The 20460-nt window shown below is 57.8% G+C and overlaps 1 protein-coding gene across 6 annotated transcripts in view; it reads right to left on the bottom strand.

The window, feature by feature from the left end:
• The window catches only part of MPPED1 (metallophosphoesterase domain containing 1), a 79818-nt gene that overhangs the window by 50483 nt on the left and 8875 nt on the right, over window positions 1-20460 (bottom strand). For 5 of the 6 annotated variants that reach the window (XM_070600599.1, XM_070600601.1, XM_070600597.1 and 2 more), the window contains 2 exons: window positions 15414-15721; window positions 6359-6540 (listed from right to left, as the gene is read on the bottom strand). In XM_070600599.1, the coding sequence (XP_070456700.1) occupies window positions 6359-6540; window positions 15414-15637 (406 nt within the window). In that variant the 5' untranslated portion in view covers window positions 15638-15721. Of the gene's footprint in view, window positions 1-6358; window positions 6541-13481; window positions 13877-15413; window positions 15722-20460 lie in introns of those variants that run through there. The other variant, XM_070600602.1, reaches the window with a different exon arrangement.

Genomic DNA, 20460 nt, shown 5'->3' with positions numbered 1-20460 from the left:
ATCCTGAAGGAGGAAGGGGGCCCTGGCAGGCTGGCCTGCTCGGGTGCCCACAGCAGCTACACAGGTGACGTAAGTGAGTGGAGGGGGCAAAGGGGGGCAGGACAGACAATGGCGGGGGCAGAATAACAATAGCGGCTGACAGCAGCCTCAGAGGGAATGTGGAGGGAGCACAGGCGATGTGCTTGGGAGGGTCTCAAATGCGAGGCTGGGGGGCTGCACCTTACTACATAGCCCATGGGGATGGGTCTGAGATTTGGGAGTTCAGTTTGGGGCAGAATGAGTCTGAAATCCTGGTGGACAGCCAGGAGGAGGTGTCTTCTAAGAAGACTGAACAATACACCAGCTAGATCTCAAAGAGAGATCCGGGCTACAGAGAGAGATGGAGGCATCTGCAGATCTGGGTGGGAGCGAGAGCTGGGGGTCTGACTGTAGTCTGAAAAGAAGGTGGTTGGGAGGCCCAAGGTGCCAGGCTGGGCTGGGCTCTGGGAGGAGCCACCTTCAGGGAGCAGGAGGAGAACAAGGAACAAAAGGAGGAGATGGAGAAGGCAGAGCCCACAGAGGAAGCTGGTGTGGAAGCTGAGGAGGAGACCCCAAGTTAGACAGGGCGGCATCCAGTCAGGTGGAGAGGCCAGAGGAGAAGGGCCAAGAACAAACCGGCCTGTGAGCTCTGGGCAATCACTACAAGACCAGCTCAGGGGTCTGAGGCTGCGGGGCTGCCGAGGCTGCAGGCTGCTCCCGGCCAGGGAGGGGAGCCCAGCCTGGCACCTGCCAGTCCCAGGGAGCAAGCTTCCTGGCATCTTGCAAGTCGCAGCTCACGAACTGACAGTTCTAGGGGGCATGGCCGTCACTCAGCCCGCACTCCTGCCTGGGGGAAGATGTGGGTGGAGTCAGCCTTGGGGTCAGCTGCTGCCTCTGCAGCTGGCATCCCGGGAGGTGCATGCTGCTGGTCACTCAGCCTCTCCTCCTGCCCTCAGCACCCCTGGCCTCCAGCGGAGAGCCCACGCATCTGCCTGGAACACCTGGTCTCCTTGGTCGGGCCCAGATCACCTGCTGGCCTCGGCCCCTCGCTTCATCCTTGAGACCCCAGTTCAGCCTCCCCCTCTGAGTCTCAGACCCTCCCGAGTCCTGTGTTGCAACAGCCATGGCTCACACTCACTGGTCTGCATCACAGCCCTGCCTTCCTCGAAGCCCCCACTTACTGCTGTCCCACCCGACCAGCTCATAGCACGCCAGCGAGCCACTCACTCCTGTCCACCCCGAGGCCACAGCCTCTGTCCAGGGCTTCCCTGGGCCAAGCATTGTCTGGCACCGGGGACGAGGCTCGACCCTGCCTTCCAGGGGCTGACGGTCTAAGTCGGGGGACAGGGGGACGTGAGGACACAGATAATTCCCTGCCATGAGGGAGGGCCACCACCAAGGCCTGAGCAGGGAGCTCGGGTGCACAGAGGGAGGAGGGACCAATGCAGCCCGGGACGGGGCAGGGGAGGCCTCACTGGAGGCGATCGATGTTCGGGGCCGGAAGGACTCTGCCTCGTGGAGGAGAAAGAGCGTTCCCAGATGGAGCGTGAGCCGAAGCCCAGAGTGGGACCCAGTTCTATGATGACAAGTGGAGTCGGCCAGTGCGGCAGAAGGAACGGGCTCGGCAGGCACTGAGGCTGGGTGACTGGTCTGTTTGTTGTTGTAGAGGGGAGCCGGGGTGGGGGGGGTGGTCTCAGATCAGGCAGAAGGCAGGGTTTTCACAATAAATAACAGCTGCCACTTCCTGCGGGCTTCTCCTTGTGGCCTGAATATGCGAAGCACCATACAGGGACATTATTCTTCAATCCTCCCTGACCCTGTGGGGTAGGTAAACAATTCTCCCCATTTTACAGACGAAGCACAGAGAGGTTGAATGACAGAGCTAACATCACACAGCAACTAAGAGGCCAAAGCAGGGGTGAAGACAGGTCTGCTTGACTTCCAGGCGGGGGCTCTTAACCTCCAATGGCCACCTTCCTGCACAGACAAGACTTATGAGCCAACCAGTCTGGGGGTGCCATGCTGCCCGTCCATGATCACGCCATTAGCTGTGGAGGAGCAAGGAGCTTCCAGCACATTCACACATTCTCTTCCATTTTCAGCACATTTTGCTTTTCCTTTCATTCCTTATAGCTGGGAAAGCCTGTCCTCAGCAACGTTTTAGCTGCTCGCTGGGACATTTACAAACCAAGCTGGCATTTGTATTTCATGAATATATTCGGGATATGAATGGCCAGTGGGAAAGAAGGTGTGTTCAGAGGGGCCTGTCACCCCCAGCCCAGCCCTTCAATGAACACAGACCAGACAGAAGCCTGTAAACGGGCAAGACGCTGACACCGCTCGCACCCGCACCGAGTGTAAGGTGCCAGCAGCAAATTAGCCAGCATGAACCCAGCCACGCACATGCCCAGTTGGGGCCTGATCCCGTCTTACAAATAGGGCCTGTACTAATTTTTTAACTCTCCTCTTGTCTGTCTGGAGGTGGCCCCTGGAATATGATTTTCCATGCTTTCCATGAGATCAGTGAGCATGGACGAAGCTGGCTGTGACTTTCAAACCTGTGACATTCTCAACCGGGACGAGGAGAGCAGGGCCCTGCTGGCCTGGGGAAGGGGCTCATGGAGACCATCTGCGGGGCTGGGTGACACCAGGACTGACCTGAGGCCAGGGCTGCCCACCCCATCCTGGGACGCACAGTGCACCAGACACCAGAGAGGCCAACACCTCTTTAAAAATAATGAGATTTTAGCGTTGCCTTCATTCGACGCTACCAGAATAGTACATGTTCCCTGTAGAAAATCAGCAGGAAAAGGAGAGACAGAACCATAAAGAAGAAAATTTAAATCCCCCACAATCCCACCACCCAGACATCAATCCTAGAAGTTTCCAGAGCCTCTGCCCTCATGGCCTCCCTGCTTCCACTCTACTCTGGAATCCAGGCCTTTGAACACCCTTCTAAAGGTCACTCCCCTCCATAAACCCTCCCGAAGCTCCCTTCAGACTGAGAATCAATCCCAAACTCCTGTCGCTGGCCCAGGGACCCGTGAGAACTGGCGCCAGCCGGCCTTCCCAAACCCTCCTGGCTCCACACTTCCCTTCCTCCCTGTTCCCGCCTCAGGGCTTCTGCAGCCACCCTGCCCTCCACCTGGAACGTGCCTGCTACATGCCCTCATTCTCACCCTCCATGCCTTTCCCAAGGTCCCCTCGTCACAGAGGCCTCCCGTGACCACCAAGCTAAACGGGCACTCGGTCACCATCACGTCCCCTGGGCCAGGGCTCCACAGACACGTGTCGCTCTAACGGCTCTCTGATGGCTTCTGAGCATACCTGTCCGTCACTCCCCACTGCCACCCAGAGCCCGGGACATGTGGGACACATAGGAGTCGTCAGGGAGGCATCCTGGGAGTGAATATTCCCTCCCAGCCTAAACATCCCTCCTCCTGTGGGATCAACCCACGACCCCCACCCCTACCCCAAGGGGAGCCCTGATCTGGCCAACGCCAGTTCACGGCGGCAATAATAACATCTACACAGTGCTTTACAGTATACAAAACTTGATCATTTCCTCCATCCCGACGGAGCCTCGGAACCAGCTCCGGAGGCGGCAGGGCAAGGGGAGCCCAAGCACCCCCATTGAAAACGAGGCTGCGGAGGCTCAGAGAGGCCATGTGGCTGCCGCAGTCACCTGGCCAGGAAGCAGACCCAGGACGTCTGGCCCCGAACGGCGCAGTCCACGCCTTTCCTTTGAATCAGAGAGGATTCACCACGAGAAGAACAAGAGAAGAGATGCCAGGATCTTGGCTCCGGAGTCTGACAGCCTGGGCGTGAATCCCAGCTCTGCCACTTACTAGCTGTGTGGCCCTGGGCAAGTCACTTTCCTTCTCTGGGCCTCAGTTTTCTCCTCTGTAAAATGAGGATGACAATAGCTCCTGCCTCGTTCCGTTATCAGGAGGATTAAATGATTTAAAAATGCACACGAAGGGCACAGAACAGAGCCCGGCTCATAGTAACACTCAATAGACACTAGCTCCGTATAGAAACACACCCGCGCAGATGCACCAACACAGCCCTAAGGAGCGCACGGCCCGCCCCTCAGCCATGACCACCGCAGCCCTGGGGACCTGAAGGGCCAGCCCACAGAGGTGAGCCTCACCGTGCTCAGACAAATTCCCCCAAAGCCAGATGCAGACAGACTTCCACAAACCGGCTCCTGTTCAGCTCTCACTCCCATGCAGATTCCTTGCCGCTGAGGCAGGATGGAGAGCGGCTCCTTATTCAGTCTGAAGCCCCCACACTCCGCTTGAGTGACAAGCACTGACATCTGCAAACACTTCAAGGCCGAGAAGCGGAGAGGCCCGGGGAAGGGAGCTTTTGTGAAAGGAAGACCCCTTTGTAAGTTCACTCTTCCCGCCCACCATAACGCAGGCACATAGATGGATCCAACCGCCAGGGCAACCACAGAGCAGGCCTCCTCAACTGCCCCCGCGCACGGCCTGGCTTCTGTTCAGAGGCCGGTAGGGAGCGCTTCTTAAAACGCCCATCTCGCCGTGCTGGCCCTGCCAGCCCCTGGTTTCCCCTCACCTTCCGAGTCACGGTCAGGCCTCAGCCCTCTTTCCAGGCCTGTCACCCCCACATCCTCCAAACCCCTTACTCCGGCCACAACACATCATGACTCCTCTTGAGTATCCACGGGCATGCTGTGGCCTCAGCTGACCCGAGGCCTGGAGCGGCTCCGTCCCCTGCACAGACTGCCAATCCTGAGACAAGGCCCAGCCCAAAGTCAGCCCCCCCTAGAAGCTGCCCCCAGCCCGGGAGGGGGCCATCGTCAGTCCCCATGCGGACAGCCCACGACACTCGGCAGCCACCCCCACTGCACCTGCCAGCATCTGGTTCACTTACTCACTCCGCAGCGAGGGGATCGTCATGGGCCAGGGGTTAGGTCAGAACAGGCCCACCCTCGAGAACCTCCGTGCACAGGCCGGACATCGTCAAACAGCGACTGAAACAGCACCCGTCCCAAACAGCTATTCCCACAACTCAACCAGGCAGCGGCAATAAGGAGCTCCCCATGCTGGGCCTGGCGCACAGTAGGTGCCCGGCCAGCAGCAACTCCTGTCATCGGCCTTGGACTCAGACTCTCGGCTCAGCCAAGTGGAGCCTCACGTCTCTTGAGCCTTACGGCAGGGGGGATAAGAAGCCAGCCACAGCGAGGGTCCCCTCCTAGGAGACAGCCCAGACGCAGCCAGGTGAGAAGGCTGGGGCAGGCCTGCCCACAGGAGCCCTCTCCCACCCCAGCCTTCACAAGTTTCTGCCCAAAGGGGGCCCTCGATTAGAATTTCCCGTTTGAAAAATCAATATTTAAAGCTCCGAGCCTGCCAAGCGGAGGGGAAGGCCTTGCTTGTAAATATTTGTCTCGACTGGCAAAGCCCGGCCTCTCGCTCACTGCAGCTACCCGCCTCGCTCCTGGCCCTCTGCTCGCGCAGCTCCCAGCCAACTGCACAGCGGGACGTCCCTGGGGAGGCGGGGACGTCTGGCGGCCGCGTGGCACTGCACATGGAGGTGGGCCGGCCCCACACCCACGCATCTGAGACAGCAGGCCAGTGCGCAGGGCCGCCCAGGGGTCATCCATCTGTCCCCCGGGACCCTGGCAGAGAAAATTTGCTGTGAGATTTCCCTGGATTCCAAGCAAGTGGCTTTTCCCAGGGGGCATACCAGGTTTATGCCTTCCTTATTTCAGAAGAAAGCAAAAAGCCAAGACAAAACCCTCGAGGCGTGCTTGCAAATCATCGCCCACGGTCGTCCATCACATGGGACAGCGCTCCGCTGCCTGCGCCCACAGCTGCCCACGGGAGGAGCCCACATCTGGTCCCCTAGGCCCCTGCTGGGGGCCGCCGAGGCCTGGGGGGGGGTCTCCTCACTGGGGAAGCCATCTCAATGGTGGTGGGCGGCTGAGCCGCTAAGTACCTGGCATCATGGTTCCCAGAGAGTCATTCATTCACTCATCCATTCAGCCACTTACTCGTTTATTCATTCATTCATTCATTCATCAACTATTTATTGAGTACCTGGGGGCTGAACATGCAAGTGGACAAAAGCAAACCTGGGCAAAAGTCCTTTGAGAGGGGGCCTCCCAGGCCAAAAATATCCCACAAACAAATGGAAAGTCACTGCTGAGATGAGTGCCTGGGCAGGAGACGTCTGAGGGTGACAGGAGAGTGAGAGGGACACGACCTGGTCTGGGAGGTCAGTGAAGGCTTCCCAGGGAGGGGGACCAGGCAGACAGGGCCGAGGAGGGGGACCAGGCAGACAGGGAGGAAGGCTCCTCCCACCCAGCACCTACCAAGCCACTCGTTGAACTTCTTCACCTCGCTCGGGAGCCCCAGCTCCGTGAAATCGCCGGCATGGATGAGCACGTCGCCGTAGGGCATCTGGATGGGGTCCGTCCTCGAGTGGGTGTCAGACACACAGACAAAGCGGGTGTAGCCAGGCGGCTTGGGGGCGTCATGAGGCACCGGGTCCACCCTGCAGGGAGAGAAGACACCGCGGTCACGGGGCCCCGGGGCCGTGAGCCTGCGCGGTGGTGCGGCTCTAGCACACGGCTGGGCCCGCGGGTCATGGTCCTGTCAACGCAGACCACATGGAGCCCAACTAGGACCGAGCGCCCGGCCTTCCCACGGGCCCTGCTGGGGCTGAGTCCTCACTCTCCCGGTCCCTAGCCGGGCAAGGCGGTTTCGCCCCTGAGCCTCAGTTGCCCCTCTGTAACCTGGGAACCTCGGAGGGCTGTTGTGAGGGTTGAAAGAGGTCGTGAAGGGGAAGGACTGGCGGGTAGAGCCTGGCAACTTACCAGCATGTAGCTCGTGGGATCACTAGGACTAACCTGCTGTTTGCCCCAGCACGCCCTTATCACTATCACCCCCCGAGGGGCCTGTGTAGAGGTTTTCTCCCTCCTCCCATGAAATTTTAGCACCACGGATATGTTGTTTATCTGTTCATTTACTGCGTGTGTATCTGTGCTTTATAACAAGAAGAGTACGTTTTTCACCCCCCAAAAAAACCAGGTTTTGCCCCCTTTGGGGGTGCTACCGGCCCCATCGAGAACGCATGGACCACAGGCCGAGGTCCAGTTGAAAGAACCGACTCGCCAGCCCCAGCGCCATGCGGAGCATGAGCAGCATCCAAGGAGCGCCACGTGCGAACCGCAGAATGAAGGCACCGAAGATCAGCGGCAGTTTTGCAAAACTAGGAGACGGTCTGATCACACAAAGAATGAGGTTCTCCCAGGCTGTGTAAGAAAACGGTCCCGGAATCAGGAGACCAGGCTTCCAATCCCGGCTCTGCGACCTGTCACTAACGTGTGACCTTCAGCAAACACTTGGCCTTGGTTTGCTTGTCTGTAAAATGGAGCTCCCTCAGTGAGCCAAAGGACTCAGAAAATTACAAAGAGCAGCACAAACGTAAGCTGTCGTTCCTGGGGGGCCATCGTAGAGGCGGACACTGAGCAAGGGGCCCCGGTGGCGCAGGGAATGGACGCAGACTGCGGGAGAGGGACCCAGCTCCCTGCTCCCCGCCAGGCCTCTCCCCACCGCAGCGGAATGATTTCACCAGTCTCAAAACTCTGAAAAACAACGCAATGACATTTCAATGAGCAGCTCTCTCTAAATGAGTATGCCGCTCGAGGAGTTGTGTTTAAATCTAATTATGCGGCAAACCAAACGCAGTACCATATCAGTTACATAAATACTTTTAAAGACATCTTTCTAATTATCCTCTTTTTTTCAGACAATATACTTCGAAGAAATTTAATTAACACCTTACGAGAGACGTGGGTTCAGCATGCTAATGTGCAGGGAGCACTGGCACCCTCCATCCGCTACTGCGGGAGGCGCCACACCAGCCTCTCCCCATCACGGTGCCGTGACGGGAGGGGGGCACACCTGGCCCCCTTCCGGGGTTTGTTAAGCCAAGTTAGAAGCCAGCAGGTCGGAGCTGGGCGGGACCAGGGAGAAGAGGAAAATTCCCCGAGTGAGGGCAGTGATGACCCACAGGAAGGCACTGGGAGCACCCCCTCTTCCCTCTCCACTCACTCATTCATTCACTCACTCCTTCATTCAACACAGCACATTCCGACCAGCTACTGTGCGCCAGCGCTGAGCTCAATGCTGGTGCCACAGGGGTGAACCGAACCTGGTCCCCAGCCAGGAGACCCCAGACTGATGGTGAAGACAGACTTGGCCAGGCAGTGACAATAAAGCCACCAGCTTTAATGGGGCAGCAGAGGACCTGGAGGTCAGAGAAGGCCCTAACCTGGTCTGGGGCCCCCTGGAAGTTTCCAGGAGGAGGTGATACCTGTGCTGGTCTGGAAGCTAAAATACCCCTCCCAGTAATTCCCACCATCCTCTGTCCTCTGGGTCCCGCCCCCACGTGACAGACAGGTTCGCAGGCCACCCACCTGTGAATCTACCTGTACACCTGCCCACCCCCAATACAGCCGACTGGGCCAAGGGCAGCCAATCACTACGGGGCTATCGGCCTGGCACAGGAACACGAGTGAACCCCCCAAATTCATTCATTCATCCCTTCATTCATTCACCCACACACACACTGAGGTTGAGCGTGCCACGAGATGACAGAGACAAAGTCAAAGAGACAAAGAAGGGAGAGACAGGGAGCGAGATGCCAGCTGCAGAGCCGCCTCTGGTCCCAACAATCTCCCCCATCGTCAGCCCCCCAAGATCAGCGCGAGCTCCCAGGCTCTCATCGGGCTGGGCCTGCTGCCGGAGCCCCAGCTCTTTAATTAACTCTGTTCTTACTTCCCTCCACCCCGAGGCTTCTCAGCTCAGTGAGGATGCAAACCTAATAATCCCCAGAGAAACAAATAAAGACTCGGCTCTCTGCACTGTCCTCCGGCTGTTTGGATCGTAACAAATGCTCAACCTTGAGGCAATAACAGTAACGAGATCGATGAGCCCGTGGATGAAGACCCCACCGGGTGCTCAGCATGCCACACGCATTCACTCTCTCCACGCTGCAATGACCGTCGGGGTGGGGTACGGTGGCTAGGCCCATTTTGCAGATGAGGAAACTGAGGCTCAGGAAAGGCTGACTTGCCCAAGTTCTCAGCTGTGGAAGCCGGTGGAGCTCAAATTTGAAGCTGGTTTTTGGTTTCAGAACCCACACCAGGCTGGACTATTTGCAGGCCCTGGTTCATTTCATCCAGTCACTCTTTGGACAAATCCTGACTGAGCATCTCCTAAATGCCAGGCACCTGCCAGGCACCAGGGATAGAGCTGTGGACAGGACACCCACAGAGGCCACCTCATGGGGCTCCCAGAAACCCGGCCTGTGTTTGGAAGTGAGGAAAAGAACAAGAAGAGTCAAGATATGGAGAAAGAGAAAGAGAAAGAGAGCATACAAGAGTCGGGGAGGGCTTGGCAGCATCATTTGACCCCTAGATCCAGCTGTGCCTGAAGCAGGAGCCAAACCTGGACTTCCCAGCTAATTACATGAGCCAGTAAACTCTCTTTTATACTTAAGACAATTAAACTGGGTTTCTGACACTCGTAATGGCAAAACCCTGGCTAACACCTGAGCCACAACAGCCTTGTGGAGTAAGTGACTGAGGCCCCGAAAAGTTAGTCCCATGTCCAAGGCCCCAGCTACTAAGTTAAAGAGAAGAGTTCAACCTGGGTCTTCACAAGAGGACTTGGGGTATGTAACTTCCACACCTTCTTGTGACAAGAAAAAAACAAAGCAAAATGGTTGTTTCCCAGTGACGTTCTGTAGGGACCGGAGAGAAGGCTGTGGCTCTCTCTGAGACCTGACATCCATCCCCCCCTCTCCCCAGCCTAACGCGGGGTCTTGCCACAGGAGTCACAGCGGCAGGAATGGTGCACAACAGAGAAGGCAGCCCCTGGGGCCCAGACCTAGGCCAGCACCCGGCTCAGCGATCTGCTCGCTATCTTCCGGACCCTCCCAGCCTCCAGTCCAGCTCTGGAAGGTAGGGACGACCCTCTCTCTCTCCTCTCTCTCTTCTCTCTCTCTCTCTCTCTCTCTCTCTCTCTCTCTCTCTCTCTCTCTCTCTCTCGGAGATGATGTGAGAACTCACATGACCCTCACTGCTCAGAACCCCAACGTGAATGCTCCCCGCAGCCTACTTCCTGTGCCCCGGCCCCTTCTCAGGCTCTCTCTCCCGTGAGCCGCTGTCTCCACCGAAGACTGCAGGGCATCGGGAGCAGAGGCCATCCCCCACGATCTCTGCTTCTGGGGAAACAGGGGCTCTGTAGGTCTGCGGGGTCCAAAGCCTCATCCCGTCAGCGAGGTTCTAACAACACGTCTACCCCTGTGACTGGGCATCAGCCATGGAGTTTTAGGACAAGAGGGCCCACGAGTCCCTTCATCTCATTTTAGAAATGGGGAAAATGAGGCAAGGAGGAGGGGCAGTGACTGGTGGGCTCAGGGTCGCATAGCTGGCCAGTGCTCTCTACAGGAAGCACTGGCTCTGAGGCGGCCCCCCACACTGCCCTCCTGCATCCCCCCACACTGCCCTCCTGCATCCCCACACACTGCCCTCCTGCATCCCCCTACACTGCCCTCCTGCATCCCCCACACACTGCCCTCCTGCATCCCCACACACTGCCCTCCTGCATCCCCCTACACTGCCCTCCTGCATCCCCCACACACTGCCCTCCTGCATCCCCACACACTGCCCTCCTGCATCCCCCCCACACTGCCCTCCTGCATCCCCCCACACTGCCCTCCTGCATCCCCACACACTGCCCTCCTGCATCCCCACACACTGCCCTCCTGCATCCCCCTACACTGCCCTGCTGCATCCCCACACACTGCCCTCCTGCATCCCCCACACACTGCCCTCCTGCATCCCCACACACTGCCCTCCTGCATCCCCCACACTGCCCTCCTGCATCCCCAAACACTGCCCTCCTGCATCCCCCTACACTGCCCTCCTGCATCCCCACACACTGCCCTCCTGCATCCCTGTGCTGGCCCTTCCTTCCCACCTCAGTCTGTGCTTGTGCTGGTCCTCCAAGCCCAGGGGATGCCGCCACCCCCAGGAGGCCCTCCTTGATCCCAGCACTCTTCCTGAGCCGTGCTCCCTGCCTCGTCCTACTTCTCCTTTCTTTCTTCTTCCCATCTGTCTGCTGTGATAGGCTCGAGGGACCAGCTCGTGCTGGTGGAAGGGAGACTGTAGGTATACCCACAGGCTGAAGCATGAGCCAGCACGTACAGTGTGGGCGGGGGGGCGCAGGGAGGAGGACAGACCTGGTCTAGGTAGGGGTCCGGGAAGGCTTCCCTGAGGAAGTGACATCTGGGTGAGAGCTGAAGAATGAGTCAGTGTTAGCAGGGCAAAGAGTAAGGGAGGCAGAGGGAACAGCATGTGCAAAGGCCTGAGGCAGGAGGAAGAACAGAAGGTTCAAGGTTTAGTCCTCGCCTCTTGCCTTGCCCCCTTATCCCCGTCCCCGGGCTCAAGGCTCACCCTCACTGTCTCCTGGAGGCCTCTCAGTGCACGGGAGGGCTAGGGGCCACGGGGTCCCCTCTGAAGCCTCAGTCTCTTCATCCAGAGAAGGGGTCAGCATACCCATCTGGCAGGCTGGGAGGGCCCAAACAGGCACACAGCAGCGCCTCCCGCTCTGCTACCTTCTTCAAGGACCCCGCACAGCCTGACGGGCTAGCAGGGTCTTTAAAGGGGATAATTCACATCTCCACCAACAGGACTCCTTTTAAGGGCCAGAGAGAAGCGACGCTATGCCTGGCACCAGCCCCCAAGGCCCCCACCAGGCAGACCCCCAGGATAACCCTGTCCCTCAGACACTTCACTTGCCTCCTTGCTGACCACTGGCCACACGGCCGCCTGCCCACCCAGGACGGCGGGGGGGGGGGAGGGCTGATGCCTAGAGGGGCTCTCCCCAGGCCACCGCAGGGTTTCTCGGCCCCCAGAGTGAGGGGTCTCCGGTCTAAGGGCCCAAAATCTGGGGGCCCAGATCCCAAGATTCATAACTCTGGCAAAGGCAGCCTTGGCACCACCAGGGTCTCTGGGGGCCGCTGCATGAGTCACGGGCTCCATCGGAGGCCATGTTCAGCCTGTCGCTGCTGTTATTAAATATAAATTGTGGATTTATGAAATAAGGCCCCCTCGCTCCCTCACCCCAGAGACGAAGCCCAGGGCAGCAGTAAATCACGAGTCAGGAAGTGGCCTCCATCCTCCCATCCCTCCCTCGTGGAGACTCCTCACCATGGAAACCCGCACACGGCCGCCTCACGCACCCTTCCCCCGCGCTTGCGGCCCCACAGCCTGAAAGAAGGAGGGTGGGAGGCAGCACCCCGCCTCCCAGAGTCGCTGTCCAGCCCTGGCTTCACTGAGCTTTGTGCAAAGTTGTGTTTCAAAGCCAGGGTGGCCCAGGTGGGCAGTGAGGGAGCACTGGACGAGGAGTCCAGAACCGGGGCTCGGTGCATGCTCTTCCCAGGGCCTGGCCCAAACCCGCAGCTGCCTCCTGCCTCCCAGCCCCAGTGGCAAAGGAAGCCCGGAACCCTGGCCTCAGTGGTGGGGGGCAGGGGGCAGGGCACAGCCAGCCGGGAGGGATGGGAGTGGGGCCTGCCACTGTGGATCTGCTCTGCTCACTCCAGCTGAGTGACCACAAGAAAGCCATTAAGCTTTTTCTCCGTAGCACTTATTGCTAGCAGCCTCATATGCGACTACACACTCTTATGACATGTGTGCTAACTGTCGGCCACCACTTGGGCACGGCAGCTCAGCACGGGGTGGGGGCGGCGGGTGTGTCTTGATCACCACTGAGCACCTAGCTCAGCCCAGCGAGTACTACCACCGCCAAACATTTGTGACCTGGCCCTGTGTTACGTGGACTTACCGATTTAATCCTCAGCATTACTCAGAGCGGCATCTTCTAGATGGGGAAGCGGCGGCATGAAGAGCCACTCCACAAGTGAGTGGCAGAGGCAGGATTCAAACCCAGGCAGGCTAGCTCAGAGCCCGTTTTCCTAACCAATCAGCGGGCCGTGCCACGCGACTGCTAGCAAACGTCCTGAATGGATGGATAAACGACCCACAGATGCTCCTGGCTTCCACGGGGGCCATCCCCCCCTCATCCCGTCAGTCCAAGCCGTTCCTCAGGACGCCACCTGGCCTCCCACCCGGGGCGACCTCTGCCCACCTGGGCGTTTCTGCCGTTCTCCAATGCCCCCTTTTCCCGGCCCTCTGCCAACTCGCTGCCCCCCACTCCTCCTCCTCTGGATCTCCAGCTAGAAGTCCTCTTCTCCAGAGGGTCCTCCACAGCCCCTTGGCCCTCCTCCCTCCTGACTTCCTGTTGCCCTAGCTCTGTCCTGAGACGCTGCAGGTCACAGCTCTACCTGGTACCACGCGGCATTCCCTACAGCGCCCGGGGGGCCCCTCCAAACGGGCGTGCACGGGGGCACAGACACACACCCACCTGCTCTGCCTGAGGGCCCGGTGCTCTCGCCCACTCCTGCCGGGGCAGGAGTCCAGCCCAGCATCCAGGGACCTGAGACATGGCCACTTCCACACGGGGAGGACTAAGCCCATCAACAAAAGAGAAAACTGAGCCAGTGAAGGCCCCCCGCCCTGCAGCAGCCCTGCCAGGCCTCAAGGTCCAGAGACGAAGGAACAGCGTGGTCGAGACCCAGGGCCTTCCATCCCGCCCAGATCCACCAGTCTGACTCCGAAATGGAAACGAGAGGCAGTTTCCCAAAGAGAAATCTACCGAAAAGTAAAGTAGGCAGCTGCCGACAGCGCCAGCCCCGCGGCCCCCACGGAAACAAGCGTTTTCCAGAGCAGGCGCCACAGGAAGAGGCAGTTCCCAGACCCAGGACCCACTCCCAGGCCCGGCACCTGCCTGCCTTCCAGAGCCCCTCCTCCCACAAATCACCTCTCTGCACCCACCCTTTACAACACAGCACGGCTCCTGAGGGAACCACACAGAATGAGAGGCAGCGACCCGCCCCCCCCACCTCCAGGCCTGGGTCTGGAGACCCCCACGTCTCCTGCTCTAGGTGGGTCCACACGCCAGATTCTCTGGTCTCCCCAAAGGGACAGCCGCTAGGACCCCACATTAGCACTGCTCCCTGGAGATGGTGCTTAGGGCCCTAGAGGAAGTCCAGGACTATGCCCTCCCGAGGACTCTGACCCAGCCTGGTGGCCAGGAGGGCCTGTGCTGGGCCCCACGGCCCCAGAGTGTCCCCATCACAGCTCTGACCTCCCTGTGCTGTCACTGGGGAGTTGCCAATCCCCCCCACACTCAGGGGCTCGTCGTTGACCCAGATCCAGCACAGGGGCCAAGAGAAGTTTCAGCGAGGAAGCGGATTCATGTGGACACTCTCAAGTGGACACATGTTCATCCACAGACATCACAGAGAGCCCTGGACTGGAGGCAGGTGGCCTGCGTTCCAGTCCTCTCTGGCGCTTACCAGCTGTCTGGGCTTGAGTGGGTCACCTCACCTGTCCTGGCCTCTGTTTCCTCAACAGGTAAGCCCTGCAGTGCAGGGCTGATGGGAGGGGCAGGGGGATAAAGGAGGAGAAGGATCTTCTAGAAACGCAGGGAGCCACCCAGGGCAGGGCCAGGAATTTACCCACCTCCACCCTGGATGGCTGGTACCTCTCCAGACCGCAGGAAACATCCAGGGAGGCCAAAGGTTCCCCCAGGCACAGAGGGGTCCCTAGTCTGCGCTCTCGCCATGGCCTCACTGCTGGGGCACCCTGGTATTTTCCCTCAGCCCCAAGGGGCAGGTGGCAGAACTCCCCAGTCCTTCTGGAGAGCATCGCTGCCTTCTCAACAGAAGCACGGGGGTCTGGGCAAAAGAGAGGGGCAGAGGGAAGGGAAGACGGCCAGCCCAAGAGCAGGTCCTAACGCCACGGGGCCCTCAGCAAGTCCCTTCCCCTCTCCGGGCCTCAGTCTCCCCATCTGTACAACGAGGAACGTGCATCAGACCTGGGGTCACCAACCCACACACCAAGAGGGGGCAGCTGGGACTCAGGCCCCGATGTTGCCATGAGAACGTGTGGGCCTGGGGTTGCCAGCCCTTTTGGTTTTGTAAAGCAAAGCCAGAAGTCTAGATTTTTATGTGCAATCACCTCATTTTTAAATATTTGTAAAACATTCTCCTGGCCAAATGCAACACGACTCCGGGCCAGAATCGGCCCACAGGCCATCACGCTGCAACTTCTCCCACGTCCCTCCCGACTCGGATCCTCAGTGATCCTGGGATTCCAGATTGTTTCAGCCAACAAGCATGAAACGGTTGGACCCAGAAGCCAGGAGGCACCCCTGGTCCGTGAGCCCACCCTGGGCAGCCGTCACCGCCCGCACCTGGCACCCAGCCGGTCCCCCCGCGAGCCGCCCACTTACATCTGCACGTGCGGTGGCTGGAAGCGGCCCTGGTTGATGTTGTAAAAGGTGAAGGCCTGGGTGGGGTTGGAGCTGTACTCGTCCACCTCGATGATGAGCCGGCTGTGCTGGTGCCTCCGAGCGGCCATCACGTGGGACTGCGAGAAGGCCATGCCCAGGCCGCAGGGCAGGAGGGCCAGAGCCTCTGCCTTCAGGACGCCGGGGTCCCACCTAGCGCGCCACATGGACCTCCGCTGGCCGCCCGGGCATCTCCCGCCGGCGCCACCACTGCCACCGCCGCCTGGCCCCGCGCCAGACCTGGAAACAGACTGAGGAGACGGAGCAGAACCATGCGACAGTTAATCTGTTTGGGATTTGCTTTATTTAATGTCAGATGAAGATTTAGAAAGAGAGAGAGGGAGGGGGGAGAGGGAAAAAACATAGTCGTACAGCTCAGAAACTCATTACAAATCTTTCCAACTCAGCAGTTTGATGAATATACTTTGGTAAAAAGAAAAAGGGAAGAGGAGGGGGAGGCCCCCCAAAAAAACCCCACCAGGCCGTGGACGGAGGCATGCATGGTCCAACGTGTTTAAATACTTCTGGCACTTTTTTTTTTTTTTTTTTTTTTGTCCTTTGACAAAATTCTCCAGGGCCCACAGGGGGACCCGGAGATGGGGCAAGACAACGGCTGGCATTCTGCAAACAGGTAAGTTTTACTTTTCGGAATTGGGGAAGAGGAAGGACTCGCCTCCAACCCCAGCCCTCCCACAGACCCCCCCCCACGCCCACTCCCACACAGCCCCACCCCCTGCAAGCCCGAGCAGGTGGAGACAGCACCGTGCAGATTCCTTCCTCAACATCAATTTTGCCTAAAGATATCTTTTAGCAGCCTCGGGAGAAGGGATTTTCCCGACAGATTGCCATACACCAACCAGCTCAGGGGGTGGCCGTGAGGGGGTAGTGGGAGGTGGGGAATCTACTTCAAAAAAAAACCTCCCCCAGTGCCTTATAAGGATGTCAGGAATTCTGATGTTCCCAGTCAAACCTTGAGTCCACTTAGAATTGCAGCTTGCAAATGCTACAATTTTTTTTCCTTTCTTTCATTGGAAAGCGTGGTTTGCATTTGTTTACTGGAATAAAATGTCCCTTTAACTGATTCCAACTCGGCTATGCGGAATCCTGGAAACAGGGGCCCTGGGAAAGCCCACATCCTCCCCCGACACGCTCACACACGTGATGCGGTGGCCACGGCTTCCTTACGAGGACCACCTATTTTTCTCATTCTTTTCCACAATTATTTTTTTTAACTGTGTACATAGGAAAGGCCTTGAAGATTGCTTTGCTTTGGTTTGGGTTCTGGGCATTGAGACCCTCCATGATTCCATTTGCACTGCATTTAACCAAGGAGAAAATAACATAACCTAAACTAGTCCTGGACAGTCGTACCCCAGTCACGGTCAACGAAGAAAAACCCCCTTTGCTTTGCGCACAGAAGAATCGACACAGTCAGAAAACAAATTAGATTGGGAAAATGACAAAAATTAGAGGCCGGAGAACATTTTAATTATGTGCAAAGGAGAAATGGATTATTAATTTTTTTTAAATCTAGACAATCATGCCCATACGAGGTGCAATAAATAGCAATATCCTTCTCCTCCCCACCCCCACCCCTCAGAAAAGCATCCTGATTCACAACTCATCTCTCTCTTCTCTCCTTGGGGAGACAAGGGGACAAATCTGCTTTTTCCCTCCAGGACGCACTTGCTCCTGTCCTTGTCCTGCTGGGGTCTCCCGGCAGATACAGTGATACAGCATGCCAGGCCTCTGAGCCGGGTGAGTCGGGGTGTCCTGGCCTTGGGGCCCATATCCATCCTGTCTGTAACCCTGGGAGAGGCCTCGGGCAGCAGATGCCGAGGTCCAGGGCTCCAAAGGCCAGGATCTGAAGAAAAGTTTGAGCCCCAATGTCGTACTGACTTGCTACGTGACCTTAGGCCAACTTCTAACCTCTCTGAGCCTCAGCTTTCTCTTCCGGAAAATGAGTTTGATAATTGTGACACCACTTTCCAGGGCAGCTGCGCAGGTTAAACGAAGGGGAATCCTGAGCACAGTGCCTGGCAGGTACCAAGTGTCAGCTAATATTCACTGTAACTGTCATAATCACTGTGATGTTCAATTTGATACCTGTGTATCGAGGGCCCGCTGTGAGCAAGTGCTGCCCGGGTACCGGGGCATCTGTGGCACAGGGGTGTCCAGTGTGAGCAAAGCTGGAGAACCTGAATTTTCTCAAATGCAAGTTGACCACATTACACCCCTGCTTGAAATCCTTGCCATGGCTCCTCTGATGAGGACCCATGGCCCCTAGGCCCTGCCCACACTCCAGCCACACAGGCCCAGGCCTGGCGGGTGCTAGGGGCCTAGGCCTTCAGCTAACAGGTGCTGTGTGCTTGTTCAGAGCCACCGAAATCGAAGACTTTGGTTTTCCAGTTAGTTAAGTTTCTAGTTAAGGCTCACCACCTCCCTCTGAGACAGGTGGCACCACAGAGGAGAAAGGTCTGTCATGGAGAAGGGAAGCCTCTCACCCAGCCTAGAACAGAGAGTGGGTGGCGCTGAGATCTAGACGCAGGCAGCCTGGCTTCAGGGTTCTGGCTCCTTCCTCGTGGACCACTTTGTCCTCACCAGCTGGCTAAAGCCGACTCACCCTTCACCCCTCAACAAAGCCAGAATTTCCTCAGAGAGGGCTTGATCAGGGATCCTTGCTCCAGGGTCCCAGGAAGAGCCTGGATGTCCCCTGGGGGCATTGCCTGGGTCTCCCTCACTCACCTAGGTCTGTCAGCTCCAGCCTCCACCAGGTCTGCAGCCCTGAGCAAGTGGCTTAACCTGCCAGGGGCTCTGTTTCTTCATTCGCAAAATGGAGAGAAAAATAGGAGCTACCTCATACAGTCACGAAGATTAAATGAGATGACACACATAAACTGCTTATCACAGAGTCCAGCACATAGTAAGTGCCCAGTAAATGTTAGCTATTATCACCCCAGGGCCTATCACAGATACTTCATGAATACTGAATTAGTGAATGTATGGACAGAGGGATGGATGGAGGGATGCAGGGATGGAGAGATGCAGGGATGGATGTAGGGATGGAGGTAGGGATGGGGGGGGCGGCAGCGATGGATGCAGGGATGGAGGGAGGGATAGAGCATGTGTCTTGCCAGTCTCCTTCCCTAGTGGCCAGCACAGGCCTGGCATAGGGTGGGTGTCAAGGGGGCTCAGCTGAAGTTTGCAGAGGCATCCACCCTCTCCCCCTTACCCACCCCACAACCCTGCAAGGAGGCTGGCCAGACCAGGCACAGGCCTTGTGAAAGAGGGTCCCAGGGGCCTCCACCCATCCCTCCCCCGAGAAACGGGCGCCTGCCTGCCCTGCAGTCGGCCGCAGTGGGGGGAGAGCCGCTCTACACCAGGGGACTCAGCTAGAAAAGGCAGCGGCGAGGTTTCCCGGGAGGCTCTCTGCAGTGAAACGCTGCATTTCACATAAAGGGGGTTCGCAAGGGGCCCTGCTCGGAGAAATCAGGAAACTGGGAACGCGGAGCCTTCTTTTAATACCCATTTAATATTTATGGAGCCGCAGTAAGCGTCAGCCACGGTGCGGAGAATGCAGCCGATCCACGGAGCGGGGGGCAGCGATTCCCAAACAAACGGCTTTTAGCTGGGAAACATTTACACCTGGTCCACAAAACAACACAGCAGGCAGGCAACGCAGCAGGCAGCGGGCGTGCCAGAACCCGCTGGGGCCCGCGTGGGGAGACCGCCTGCACTTCCGTCCTGGCTCTCCGGCCAGCAGAGTGACCTTGAGCAAGTCCCACATCCTGGCCGGCCCACAGGTGCCTCCTCTGTGCTAGCGGGTGGGAAGGAAATGGAACTACAAAGAGGAAGGTGGAATGAATGGATTCATGCACTTCCTCCTTCCACAAGCATTTACTACGGCCCCACATGCCATCACTGTCCCAGGTCCCAGAAAGAACAGCAAAGAAATAAACAGGTCGCACCCCTCAAGGAACTGCGGGCAACGAAGCAAAACATAAATAGATAGAAAGATACTTTCAGATACTAATATGTACCTGGAAGAAGACAGAACAGGGTAACACAACAAGGAACAATGGGGGGGAGGAGGATGGTTACTTTAAAACCGAGTGATTAAGAAAGGGGTGTCTGAAGAGGTGACGTCACCTCAAATGTGAATGCTGAGAGGGAGCCAGCCATGCCCAAATCCAGGGAAAGAGAACCAAGGCAGAGGGAACGGCAAGTGCAAAGGCCCTGGGGCAGAGGTAGCATCAATAAGCAAACATCTCACTTTTACTGTTATTGCACTTGGCCACTGGTACACTTCTGCGATGGAGAAAAGCCTGAAGAAGAGATCAGAGGAAGTGGGGTTCAAATTCGGTCTCCGGTGCTGCTTAGCTGTGGGGACCCTGGGCAAGTCACTTAACCTCTCTGTGCTTCCACCTCCTCATTGGGCCCACCGCGCGGTAACAGATGGGATGAACTAGCCTGTGCCTGCCCCTCCACGAAGGCCCAGTTGGCCCAGATCGGGAGGGTTGAAAAGTTCTTGTTGAAAAAGTCTATTTTTCAGGGCTCCCTTTTCAAAAGTCGTCTTCTTTCACAAGGTGGTTTCTCTTTCCATTTCCCCTCACAGGCTCTTCTCTGTCAGTCCTCGGGCACTGAGCTGAGTCAGGCCAGGGCTCTCGCAGAGGAAGGTGGACACCGGTTGGGGCACCAAGCAGCACGCAGCTCTCCGGGACCGACTGTCCGGAAAGCTCTTGTCTAGGACAGAGGCCAGCTCCAGGCCCATCTCTCTGACCGTGCCCACCACCTTGGCTGGCCTCCTCCTGCTGCATCGTCAAGGCCACACGCCACACCAGCCTCCAGGACAAGTGTCCTAAAATGCGCTTCTGACCAAGCCATCCGCTCTCACACGTGGGGATGCACAAGTCAGGAGCATCCTGCTGCCCCGTGGGAAGCCTTGCTCCCTAGACCAGCTCAGGAGGCCCACCCGGCCCTCAGCCTCCCT

Source organism: Equus przewalskii, chromosome 29 (assembly GCF_037783145.1).
Source record: "Equus przewalskii isolate Varuska chromosome 29, EquPr2, whole genome shotgun sequence".
Taxonomy (NCBI): domain Eukaryota; kingdom Metazoa; phylum Chordata; class Mammalia; order Perissodactyla; family Equidae; genus Equus; species Equus przewalskii.
The sequence above is the reverse complement of the archived record's forward strand: the minus strand, read 5'-3'. Positions and strand labels throughout refer to the sequence as shown.